Source organism: Salvelinus alpinus, chromosome 15 (genome assembly GCF_045679555.1).
Source record: "Salvelinus alpinus chromosome 15, SLU_Salpinus.1, whole genome shotgun sequence".
NCBI lineage: Eukaryota > Metazoa > Chordata > Actinopteri > Salmoniformes > Salmonidae > Salvelinus > Salvelinus alpinus.
In genome coordinates this window covers 9,729,368-9,743,262 of record NC_092100.1, presented here as the reverse complement: position 1 = coordinate 9,743,262, position 13,895 = coordinate 9,729,368, and the positions used below count along the sequence as shown (strand labels likewise).

The 13,895-nt window shown below is 42.6% G+C and overlaps 1 protein-coding gene across 9 annotated transcripts in view; it reads right to left on the bottom strand.

The window, feature by feature from the left end:
* Positions 1-10,937, bottom strand: part of LOC139539452 (arf-GAP with coiled-coil, ANK repeat and PH domain-containing protein 2-like) — a 76,372-nt gene extending 65,435 nt beyond the window's left edge. For all 9 annotated transcript variants that reach the window (XM_071342417.1, XM_071342418.1, XM_071342421.1 and 6 more), the window contains exon 1: positions 10,284-10,937. In XM_071342417.1, coding sequence (XP_071198518.1) covers positions 10,284-10,310 — 27 coding nt within the window. In that variant the 5' untranslated portion in view covers positions 10,311-10,937. The remainder of the gene's footprint in view (positions 1-10,283) is intronic.
* Positions 10,938-13,895: the final 2,958 nt, after the last annotated feature.

Sequence of the window (13,895 nt, the reverse complement as noted above, 5' to 3'; positions counted from 1 at the left end):
ATATATTTTATATTCTTCAAAAAGTAGCCACCGTTTGCCTTGACAGCTTTGCACGCTCTTGGCATTCTCTCAACCAGCATCATGAGATTGTTGGAAAAGCATTCCAGATGACTGTCTTGAAGGAGTCCCCACATATGCTGAGCACTTGTTGGCTGCTTTTCCTTCACTCTCAGTCCAACTCATCCCAAACCATCTAAATTGGGTTGAGGTCGGGTGATTGTGGAAGCCAGGTCATCTGATGCAGCACTCCATCACTCTCCTTGGTCAAATAGCCCTTACACAGCCTGGTGGTGTGTTTTGGGTTATTGTCCTGTTGAAAAACAAATGATAGTGGGACTAAGCGCAAACCAGATGGGATGGTGTATCGCTGCAGAATGCTGTGGTAGGTATGCTGGTTAAGTGTGCCTTGAATTTAAAAAAATAAATAATCACTGACAGGGTCACCAGCAAAGCACCCACACACCTCCATGCTTCACGGTGGGAACCACACATGCGGAGATCATCCGTTCACCTACTCTGCGTCTCACAAAGACATGGCGGTTGGAATCAAAAATCTCAAATTTGGAGTCATCAGAGCAAAGGACATATTTCCACCGGTCTAATGTCCATTGCTTGTGTTTCTTGGCCCAAGCAAGTCTCTTCTTCTTATTGGTGTCCTTTAGTAGTGGTTTCTCTGCAGCAATTCAACCATAAAGGCCTGATTCACAGTCTCCTCTGAACAGTTGATGTTGAGATGTGTCTGCTACTTGAACTCTGTGAAGCATTTATTTGGGCTGCAATCTGAGGTGCAGTTAACTCTAATGAACTTATCCTCTGTAGTAGAGGTAACTGGTGGTTTTTGCAACTGCACTTGAAGAAACGTTCAAAGTTCTGGAAATTTTACAGGTTGACTGACCTTCATGTCTTAAACTAATGATGAACTGTCGTTTCTCTTTGCGTATTTGAGCTGTTCTCAGGAAAATAATATGGACTTTACCAAATAGGGCCATCTTCTGTATACCACCTCTACCTTGTCACAACACAACTGATTGGCTTAAACGCATTATGAAGGAATGAAATTCCACAAATTACCTTTAAACAAGGCACACCAGTTAATTGAAATGCATTCCATGTGACTACCTCATGAAGCTGGTTGAGAGAATGCCAAGAGTGTGCAAAGCTGTAATCAAGGCAAAGGGTGGCTACTTTGAATAATCTGTTTTGAATTGTTTAAAACTTCTTGGGTTACTACATGATTCCATAGGTCTTATTTCTTAGTTTGTCTTCACTAGTATTCTACAATGTAGAAAATAGTAAAAAGAAAAGAAAACCCCTGGAATGAGTAGGTGTCCAAACTTTTGACTGGTAGTGTATATATAGAAATAAACAGAAATAACTTATTTACATAATTATTCAGACCCTTTGCTATGAGACTCTAAATTGAGCTCAGGTGCATCCTGTTTCCATTGATCAACCTTGAGATGTTTCTACAACTTGGGAGTCCACCTGTGGTAAACTCAATTGATACTAAGGACATGCCACTGGCTTTGAGTAAAGCCAGTGTGTCTATGTATGCGGATGACTCAACACTATACACGTCAGCTACTACAGCGACTGAAATGATTGCAACACTTAAAGAGCTGCAGTTAGTTTCAGAATGGGAGGCAAGGAATAAGTTAGTCCTAAATATTTCAAAAACTAAAAGCATTGTATTTTGGACAAATCATTCACAAAACCCTAAACCTCAACTAAATATTATAATGAATAATGTGGAAATTGAGCAAGATGAGGAGACTAAACTGCTTGGAGTAAGCCTGGATTGTAAACTGTCATGGTCAAAACATATTGATACAACAGTAGCTAAGATGGGGAGAAGTCTGTCCATAATAAAGCATTTCTCTGCATTCTTTACACGATCAACAAGTCAGGTCCCTACAGCCTGAGATTGACTTCATCACTACTTGTATTTGTGAGAGGTATTGACATGTTGAATGCACCGAGCTGTCTGTTTGAACTACTGGCACACAGCTCGGACACCCATGCATACCCCACAAGAGGTCTCTTCACAGTCCCCAAGTCCAGAACAGACTATGGGAGGCACACAGTACTACATAGAGCCATGACTATGGAACTCTATTCCACAGATGCAAGCAGTAGAATCAGATTATTATATATTTTTTAACAAATATACACCTTATGGAACAGCAGGGAATGTGAAGCACACAAACATAGGCAGACATGCATACAAACACACAATAAAATATGCACTACACACACGTACACATGGATTTTGTGTTGTAGATATGTGGTAGTAGAGGAGAGGCCTGAGGGAACAGTGTGTTGTGAATATATTGTAAAAAAATAAATAAATGTATAACTGGCTTAAATGTTTCTGGACCCCAGGAAGATTAGCTGCTGCCTTTACAGGAACAAATGGGGATCCATAATAAATACAAATCTCTGCAGCACTCCACTAATCAGGCCTTTATGGTAGAGTGGCCAGACGCCACTCCTCAGTAAAAGACACATGGCAAACTCCAAGCGGGCTGTCAAAAGGCAGCTAAAGGACACTCAGACCATGAGAAACAAGATTCTTGGGTCTGTTGAAACCAAGATAGAACTCTTTGGCCTGAATGCCAAGCATCACATCTGGAGGAAACCTGGCACCATCTTTATGGTGAAACATGGTGGTGCCAGCATCATGCTGTGGGGATGTTTTTCAGCAGCAGGGACTGGCATACTAGTTAGGATCAAGGCAAAGATGAATGGAGCAAAGTTCAGAGAGATCCTTGATGAAAACCTGCTCCAGAGCGCTCAAGACATCCGACTGGGGCAAAGGTTCACCTTCCAACAGGACAACAAGCCTAAGCACACAGCCAAGACAACGCAGGAGTGGCTTCGGGAGAGCCCGGAGTTGAACCCGATCTAACATCTCTGGAGAGACCTGAAAATAGCTGAGCAGGGACGCTCCCAATCCAACGTGACAGAGCTTGAGAGGATCTGCAGAGAAGAATGGGAGAAGCTCCCCAAATACAGGTGCCAAGTTTGTAGCGTCATACCCAAGAAGACTTGAGACTGTCATCGCTGCTTCAACAAAGTACTGAGTAAAGGGTCTGAATACTTACGTAAATGTGATTTCAGTTTCTTATTTGTAATACATTTGCAGAAATGTCTAAAACCAGTTTTTGCTTTGACATGAGGTCTTGTGTGTAGATTGATAAGGGGGAAAAAACTATTTAATCCTTTTTAGAATAAATTGTGGGGGGGGGAGAAATCAAGGGGTCTGAATACTTTCACAGCATTTCCAAACATTAAGACCCATTGGTAAAGTACCAGACACAGTACTCGGGTCTGCAGCGCTAGACTTTAAATAGGATGCACTTCAAAGAAGACTGACGTCGGTGCAGAATAATGAGATTGACGTCGGTGCAGAATAATGAGATTGGACGCTCACTTGAAGAATATTGTTAATTCATAAAGGCTCCTACAGCAGCAGAATGATTGTATCTTGCGCCAACACATCTTAAATTGTTATAATACACTGGTTATTACCACATCCTTACATATTTGCTTTTTTTATTTTTATTTTTTTAAGTCCAGCTTCCATCCGAGCAGCACCAGAACTCAAGCTGAGCTGTGCTAAAAGCAACATTATGGAGATAGAGGTGTCTCTTCTTCCTCTCATAGGGATCCTGGCCAAAATGCAGGTATCTGGGTCTCGCCATCTAAAAATAAAGATGGCTAGCCGCCAAAAAGGCAGACAGGGAGTCATCTGAAGAGGTGGTAATCTGGTCTACTTCCATTTCACAATCCACGCTGGGAGAAAGGCCTGGGTATGACCGGCAAGACCTGCACACTCAGTAACCTCTAATGTGAGTCAGTGTGAAAGTATGTGAATACAGATTTCCCTCTCAGAAGCCAGACAACAGAACAATTGTTAAAAAAATTAAATAAAATCATAAGCAAAAATTGACAGAGGAACTGTGTTTCGTGCAGTTCGTGTGTGAGTGAGATTCAGGCTGGTGTGTGAGTGAGATTCAGGCTGGTGTGTGAGTGAGATTCAGGCTGGTGTGTGAGTGAGATTCAGGCTGGTGTGTGAGTGAGATTCAGGCTGGTGTGTGAGTGAGATTCAGGCTGGTGTGTGAGTGAGATTCAGGCTGGTGTGTGAGTGAGATTCAGGCTGGTGTGTGGCATGAAGGAGGCTGAAACAGGTCCATGAAGACTCATTTCAGTCAAGTCTGGGGAAACCACAGCAATGACAGAGAGGAGGCCGTCTAGGCCACGAGGTAGACGCAGCCTCAAGGCACTGGTCCAAGACAATGTGTTGGGTTTGGCTGCTGTAGTTTAGATTCAGTTTATCAGGGAAGATACGATCTCTTCAGGGAAGAGAAAGCTGATCCTAGATCGGTGTTTGGGGAGAGCTTTGACATCAAGGCCCAGGGACTGGCCGGTCCACCATCAACGTTCTTGAACTGTGGTGAATGTATCCCGGTGCTGTCCTCTGCTCTGCATTATCAATGTCAGTGATGAGGTGTCAGCTGTGGGTTTGTCAATGAGACATGTCAAATTGCTACCACTATGGAGCAGCCTATGACATGTAAATGGCACTCAGCCAAGCTCGGTTTCTGCATAACTTTCAATTACAAAGAATGTCACAGGGTGAGAACAACTTAGGTCCTACTTCATCTGTACCAAGTCCTATATATATAGCACTCTTTTTAGACCAAACCACTCAAGTCGCCCAGGCTGACACACACACAATCCGCTATACCATTTCACAATGCAGAGCTACAAATGGGAGGGTGTGGACAGGCTTGTCAAGACAGAGAGTAGTGGGGAGTCAGTTTAGCCTACATTCAGCCAACCTTCTCACCCATGTCCACACCACAAAGACAATCAAATGGCCATAATAGAGGTTCTGGAGCACTGATTTTGACCTGTATCGTTTCTAAAAACAGACGTAATGACCTCCCTCCCAATGACTCATTGAGCGTTGCCTGTGTAAACCTCTGGCTACTTAGAGGAGGTTTGCTGACTGTGAGCCAAGAGGGGTTTGTGTGGTAGGCTTAAGAACTGGAGTGAGGTATTTAAAACAGGTTAGTCACACTATTGGGTTGCAAATTTCTGGGAACTTCCTATAAATTCCCTGGTGTACCCTAGAATCAGGAGGGAATAAGCAGAAAATCCAGAATCCTCCAAACAGGATTTCTGGAACACAAGGGAATATATTGAAAGTTTCAGGAATTTTGATCCCCGTAACACCTCCCAAATCAAAAGCCGTGTCTCACAGCCTCTTCCTGACAACTATTGAGGACGTCGATATCATGTAGGATCCTATGAGACAAGCAGAAAGTGTGGTTTGAGAGGGACAGGATGACAGTCCCAACATTGATACTTCTACTTCATTACTTCTCTGTAACTCGAGACGGAAAAATGAAAGACTGGGTCGAGCCCCTGTGCTGTGGCGTATATCCTGTAATTGTTAGAGAGCGGGGATGTGTTGGAGGGGGAGGGGTCCCGCTGGGGTAAAAACCCAACATTACACACAAACTCTAAGGAATAACAAACAAGATCAAATCCTTGGTGGTAAAATTCAAATGAAGGATCTTAGGCAAAGTACAGTATGGCCCCATATGGTTTAGGCTAAGTGACTCAATGAGTAAGCATGTGTGTGATTGGGTGTGTCATTCAGTTACAGTAACTAGGGAGCCAGTCCAAGGGAGAACCACAATCAGTGTGTTACCTAGTGCTTCACACGTCCTCTGACTCCATCCAGAACTCTGACCATCCCCATACCACTACTCTGTTGCAGTGTAAATCGGCTGACGATCCCCATACCACTACTCTGTTGCAGTGTAAATCGGCTGACGATCCCCATACCACTACTCTGTTGCAGTGTAAATCGGCTGACGATCCCCATACTACTACTCTGTTGCAGTGTAAATCGGCTGACGATCCCCATACTACTACTCTGTTGCAGTGTAAATCGGCTGACGATCCTCATTCCACTACTCTGTTGCAGTGTAAATCGGCTGACGATCCCCATACTACTATACTACTACTCTGTTGCAGTGTAAATCACTGACGATCCCCATACCCCTACTCTGTTGCAGTGTAATTCGGCTGACGATCCCCATACCATTACTCTGTTGCAGCGTAAATCGGCTGACGATCCCCATACCACTACTCTGTTGCAGCGTAAATCGGCTGACAGACATCTCAAGTGCTCTGCTCAACTGTAGGCTAGATCTAAAGGCGTACCCAAAAGTCAGTCATAACCACAAACCTCAACCTTGATCATACCCATTTTAAAAAGACAGCGTTAAATATTTAATTAGCTACTATACCCAGTAGTGTCCCAGCTGCTCAATAGTCGGTTAAGCAGACATGTCCTGTGTGTTCATTGCTAATGGTATCCCGTAAAATCCAGAGGGAATCGTAGATTAGGCTGAGGCTACATCAGGCGTGCATATGAGCTCACCTGAAGGGTAGCAAAGACGTTAGTTTACAACCCCCACTTGACATCTGTGAGGAACAAACTCAAAAGGCTAACTAAAGTTAGCCCAGGGACTGGCCGGCCCACCATCAACGTTCTTGAACTGTGGTGAATGTATCCCGGTGCTGTCCTCTGCTCTGCATTATCGATGTCAGTGATGAGGTGTCAGCTGTGGGTTTGTCAATGAGACATGTCAAATTGCTACCACTATGGAGCGGCCTATGACATCATGTAAATGGCACTCAGCCAAGCTCGGTTTCTGCATAACTTTCAATTACAAAGAATGTCACAGGGTGAGGAGGAAAGAGAACATAAGGACAATCCAGAATTGCAAAATGAAACAGCAAACTTCCTCAAATGCTGAATATACCGTAGGCTGAAATTAATGTGTCGAACAACAGTGCGCAAAACCAAACTGTCACAAAAATATATATCTACCGGTATATATATACACTGCTCAAAAAAATAAAGGGAACACTTAAACAACACAATGTAACTCCAAGTCAATCACACTTCTGTGAAATCAAACTGTCCACTAGGAAGCAACACTGATTGACAATAAATTTCACATGCACATTAGTGGCCTGCTGGAGGTCATTTTGCAGGGCTCTGGCAGTGCTCCTCCTTGCACAAAGGCGGAGGTAGCGGTCCTGCTGCTGGGTTGTTGCCCTCCTACGGCCTCCTCCACGTCTCCTGATGTACTGGCCTGTCTCCTGGTAGCGCCTCCATGCTCTGGACACTACGCTGACAGACACAGCAAACCTTCTTGCCACAGCTCGCATTGATGTGCCATCCTGGATGAGCTGCACTACCTGAGCCACTTGTGTGGGTTGTAGACTCCGTCTCATGCTACCACTAGAGTGAAAGCACCGCCAGCATTCAAAAGTGACCAAAACATCAGCCAGGAAGCATAGGAACTGAGAAGTGGTCTGTGGTCACCACCTGCAGAACCACTCCTTTATTGGGGGTGTCTTGCTAATTGCCTATAATTTCCACCTTTTGTCTATTCCATTTGCACAACAGCATGTGAAATTTATTGTCAATCAGTGTTGCTTCCTAAGTGGACAGTTTGATTTCACAGAAGTGTGATTGACTTGGAGTTACATTGTGTTGTTTAAGTGTTCCCTTTATTTTTTTGAGCAGTGTATATTCCACGACGGGCCGAGTGTCTGCAGGTTTTTGGCTTTTCTTTTCAATTAAGCCCTAGACAGCCAGGTGAGGAGAGTTCCTTATTAATTAGTGAGCTTAATTAACCAAGTACATGGGTGGAGCGAAAACCTGCAGACACTCAGCCCTTCGAATGGAATGAGTTTGACACGTGCTTTAAAGCCTAAAATTTGGTTCAAAGTTCATCAAAAGCTGACATATAGTCTAGTCCTAACTGTCACTGAAAACTTTTGACTGTAGATAAGTGAGCTAGAGTATTTATTTCAGTAATCTCATAACATATTGCAAATAAGGTCTACAGAATCAGCAGCCTTTTGGCATCCGAGTCCCGGAGCAGTTGTTGAAAACAGGTTTCATGGCTGCATGATAACTCCGGCTACATCTAAAAATGAGACCTTAGAGGTGGTAATGTGGGGTGTAGCCTACCCACTTGGGAAGAAAAAACCCCCAGCATTCATTGACACAGAGTTGAAAGTGCACACACACACACACACACAAATGGAAACAGATGTCAAAAGACAGTTGTGCTTTGCTGGTCTGCATCCCCGTTTTCATCCATTACTCGCCCGCTCTCTCTTTGTTCTCTTCTCTACCAAATCAAACACGATGGAAAACAGAGTGAAGCAATGGTGGTCAAAGTGGAAAGAATGTATGTTGTTGAAGGATCTTTGGCAAATTCTAACCCACAATGAACCCCAGCGGTGCTTAGGGTCAGGCGACTGGAAGCGACGACCCACACAGTGCAGGGGTCAGTAGAAACCTGGCCTCTGTCCATAGGTCTACCTGTCAGTGTAAGTGTAACGGATGTGAAATGGCTAGCTAGTTAGCGGTGGTGCGCGCTAATAGCCTTTCAATCGGTTACGTCACTTGCTCTGAGACCTTGAAGTAGTGGCTCCCCTTGCTCTGCAAGGGCCGCGGCTTTTGTGGAGCGATGGGTAACGATGCTTCGTGGGTGACTGTTGTTGATGTGTGCAGAGGGTCCCTGGTTCGAGCCCGGGTCGGGGCGAGGGGACGGACGTAAAGTCATACTGTTACATAGGGGTCAGTAGAAACCTGGCCTCTGTCCATAGGTCTACCTGTCACAGTGTACTGCACTGATGGCTGTCTGACAAAAGCTCACAGATTAACCAACTTCCTGACAGATGAGGGTTTATAGCATGTTATCTTTATAATATTATACCCTTAAACCAGGTGCTATGGAGGTGAAAAGAGAATCACTATAGATATTGTTTGTGGGTCTGTGAGGGACTGTAGGCATCATTCACAGGGTTCTCCCCATGATATTTTTAAAACAAGGTGTTGCCCGCTGAGTACAGCGGGGAGGCACGGAGGGGGGGCAGTGACACCCTTTGGACTAAGATTTTTGCACACCTCTGCCATTTCCTGCGATCAAGAGCACATTTTTTTTGCCTTATATGATAATACAAAAAAGAAAAGTGGCACAGACAGTCCACTAGAGCAGAGCAGCACCTCTTACATTCTTCAGATAGGGAAACTAGGCTGTGTGATATGACAACGTCCTCTGTAGCTCAGTTGGTGGAACATGGCACTTGCAATCCCAAAATAGTGGGTTCAATTCCCAGGACCACCCATACGTTAAAAAAAACATATGCACTCATGCCTAAGGTGCTCTGGCTAAATGCATCTGCTCAATGGCATATATTATGATATTGCAGGCATTTTGAGTCTTGTGAAGGAGCCAAAACGAAAGCACAGGTGCCGCCACCACAACCAGAGTACCAGTCATGGTTTCACACTCAGCTGACTAAGGCTTTTTGTTCATTCCCCAAGCTGATCCTTGAGGGGAAAAAGCCTCTTTCCACATTTCCTGCCAACAACTTTCTACCATCTGCTTCTCATTTCGTAAGAGAGGATGTTGTTCAGCGCAGAGGGCGGGAGAGGGGGCAGTCCGAGAGGAAGTGGTAGCTCTTTCTCAAAGCTTGGGAAGCACAAGTTTCACTGAATAGGATGAAATAACAATGTGATAACAAAAAGGCAAAACATTTGACTACATAAGGTGGAAAACCTTTGATAGGCTGATGCATCTTGTACAGCTTCAAAGCAAGCACAGGGCATTATATTAGAGCTATTAACTGCCTACTATTCTTGAAGACAATGTAATGAGGTCAATGACAGCACTGTTGAAAACCTAGAACCAAGCTGTAATGTTAGCTACTACTGTAGGACATGAGCAACAAACTTGCAACTTTATGGTTGCCAGTTGAGACCTCTGGGATGTTCATTTGTCATGTTGGTATTAAGAATATATGGCAACCTCCCATCCACCAAATAAACCAAAGAAAATAAGTTATTGTGATGAGGTTACAATGCAGGTAGCATTGTACAACTGAGTTGACCCTGGCAGTGAAAATGGCAATCGTTTTCACTTCGCTAGCTACTATTCCTCTTCAGAATCAAATAATCTAGTCGTTGTACTGACATTTTGTTGTTATTCCGTCTCACATACACAGATAAATGGTTAGGTAATTTAGCTAGCTAGGGGACAAGAGCTGAGTCCCCTGACCTAACAAGCTAATTATTTTTGACAAGAAGCAAGCTAACGTCACCGTAATGTTAGCTCGCTAAATTGACTAATTTGTCAGATAATGTAGGAACAAAGTAGCAAGGACACTTGGTCTACCTGAATCTTGGAGAGTCTTTGAGACATTCCTCGAATTCCACCGTTATCTTCATCTTCTTTAAAAAGTAAAAACAGGGATTAAAAAACTAGGATTAAAAACAGCTGTCCCTTGCCTTGGACTCGGCTACCCGCTAATAACGTTACCGTTAGAGAGCTGGGAATCAATCCATAAAACGTCGGCAAACTGGCCAGCTTGCCGCTGTGTGGCTGGCTGGCAAATAATAGGTTCCCAACAATGCAACCATAAACAATTACAAGTAAAATAACTACTTAAATAAAGATCAAAAATTGATATTGTTTTTGTTAAATTTAATATGAAAAGAACGCTTCACTAGCTAGATCATAGCAGCCAGTGGGATGAGGCTTTTCATTTCACGCATACAATACAAGCTTCTGCTGTATCTACGAATCATCGTGTCCAGTGCTTCCTGATCCATGAAAAACGACTTGAGTGATACTTGGAACATCCAAAGAGAACGCTCTCTTCAGGACTAGAGGCTGGACATGTGGTAATTTCGGGAGCTGTAACCATAGAGATAAATAGAGGACTCCTCTTTGTGTATCTGTGCGAGTGTAGCGTCTGTGACAGCATAGGCCATGTTGAAGTACATTTTCTTCTTAAAGATTGGCTGAGCCCTCTTAATGACCCGGTTGAACATGACACCAACATGGTCACCAGGAGGGATCAGCCAATGACGTTGGAAGTCCCAACCAGTCGACTAAATTAAAATGGTGGACGCTCTTCAAATGGCCCTGCCCATGCTAATGCCAAAGATGTTTATAATTAACCCAAGATGGGGGAAAAAAACAGGCTGTTGTCCAATGGGAGCAAATTAATCATAGTGGGCAGAGCCAAGCAAGGAGGTGGGCAGAGCCAAGCACAAGTTCGCAAAATCCTATTGGCTATCCGTTATTGAACGCCTACTTTGTGAAGCAGCGCATTTGCAGTAAGTCAATTCGCCCTTGCATTCCAAAACAATGTAATTGTTAAAAACTTTGATAAAGGCTAAAGTCTACAAAACGTAGTCCACTCTGTTTGTAACAGAGTCTAGTTTTGGGAATAGAAAACTGGAATGAAATAAAAATGTTCCATCGATGAGAAAATTAGCAGAATGTCAGCCAAAATCCATCTCGCTCCATTTTCTCCAACTAGACTGCCTCTCATCACTATATTTAGTGGTGAGCAGAATTGTTTTATTTAACTAGGCAAGTCAATTAAGAACAAATTCTTAATTACAATGACGGCCTACCCCGGCCAAACCCTAACGACGCTGTGCGCCACCCTATGGGACTACCACTCACGTCCGGTTGTGATACAGCCTGGAATCGAACCAAGGTCTGTAGTGACACCTCTTGCACTGAGATGCAGTGCCTTAGACCGCAGCGTCTAGCCACAGCACCGTTTTAGGTCTGGCCACAGCACTGTTTCAGCAACATTGAAGGTTTTAAATGACATCCACTGTGCTCTTGATAAGAAGTTACATTGTGTGTGTCTGTCTTTATTGATTTGTTGAAGGCTTTTGACACCGTGGACCATGCTGTGTTAATGCAAAGGTTAAAATGTTGTAGAATTACTGGTCATGCTCTAGATTGGTTTATAAATTACCTATCAAATTGTGCACAATGTGTAATTGCGGGTGGTTGTAAATCTGAGTCCATAGAGGTGTGCTCAGGTGTTCCTCAGGGTTTTATTTTGCACACACCGTTGTTCATTTTGTATAACAACAACATTGGGGATCTTATCGAAACAGCAGATGTTCATTTATATGCAGATGATACTGTTCTTTATTCAAGTGGTAGTAGTTTATCTTTAGCTTTTGAAAATGCCCAAAGAGCATTTAATATCATACAACAGAATCAAATATTTGGGTGTGTGGGTTGATGATAAGCTGAGCTTCACTGTTCATGTAGAGAACTTGATAAGGAAGCTCAAGCTGAGAAAAGGTTTTTTATTTCCGGCATAAGGCTTGTTTTTCTTTGGAGGCCAGGAAGGAGCTGGTACGATGTACATTACTGGAGGTTTTAGATTTTAGTGATGTTATATATATATGCAGGCTTCACTACCCTGAGAGCACTTGATTCAGTGTATCATGCAGCCCTCAGGTTCATTACAAATCAAAAACGACTAACACATTGTGATCTCTACAGCGCTGTTGGCTGGTCGCCATTGACCTTGCATAGGCTTAAACACTGGTATACACTGATTTATAAGGCCATATTGGGTAAAATGCCATTTTATCTGTTCTTTTTTTAGTCAGGTCAGTAAATAAATATCAATTACAGTCCCATTCTGATTTGCTTCTAACAGTACCAAAAATTAGAACAGGTCATGGTAGAAAGTTTTAGTTACTTAGCACCGTGGTGCTGGAATTCTCTCCTGAACATTTAAAATTTTTATGATCTAGTGTCGTTGGTGGAGTTTAAACACTTGATCGATGTATATATCATAGAGTGTAATTGTTTTTAGGCCAGCTATTTTTAGTCAAGACTTTCGTGTTTTTAAAGTAAAATGTTTTTGTTGTATTGTATGTGTGTTTATAGTTTTGTTTAATGTTGTGTTAGTGTACGTAAGTTGTTTTGTATGAAACGTTGTTCCCCCTGCTGCTATTGGACCAGGTCTCTCTTGGAAAAGATGTTATCTCAATGAGAAAAACCTGTATAAATAAAATTTAAAACATTTAAAAATTTTAAACAAAAAAGAGGACAGCTTTGGGATTATTTAGAAACATGGATCAAGGAAGACAGGTTTGTAGGAAAAGAATAGTGGCAGGGAGAGGGAGAATGTGTGGAGGACAAAGGAGAGGAAGACCAAGAGCGGTCGTCTCTAATGAGAAGGGCCTCAATTATTGACCATGTTGTAAACCATGGTCTCTCGTTGCGAGAGGCCGGTGTAAGGGTGCAACCAAATCTGCAGCGTTCAAACAGTTGCATCAAAAAGTACAAATTTTCCAGCAGAACAGATGAGATGTGCATCCTTCAGTGATAATTGAACTACATATTAAAGTACAATATACTATGTTCACATTTTTATTTTATTTTTACATGTACTGACATTTTGAAATAAATTGATTGTTTTGGGTTGGATTAGACATTCCAGAAGATACTTTCCGAGATGCATCGCCAGAGAAGACATAAGATGTAATGTTGATGAGAACTTGTGGCCAAAAATGCAGGAGAGAGGGAGAACTAGAACCCTCATAGTACAGTATGAGGGATTATACTGTAAATGTTTGTTTATTGCAGCCTTAGAATCTCAGGAATTTGTTTTGTTTCAACTTATTTTTCCACAAGTAAATTACTATATGCAAAGATATATAAAAAATAAAAGGCTATTGAAGCAAATTGCTGCATTTCTGATTCATTCTTGTTACATATATTTTAGTCAATAAAGTGAATAAGTGTTATTCTATAATGAAATACTGATGTGAAAAATCATTCAAACTTCAAAAGAGAAAAGTTAATCATTTACTGTTGGTGTTTTTTAGGTCAGTGTGTTATGGGTGACAATGTTATGCTTTCTGAGTGAGAATTATTGCCAGTGTCATGGTTGAACGAGCTTATTTTGAGACGTGTTTTGGTGGTTTGAGGGAGTTTTGGAGGTGAGATGCATGT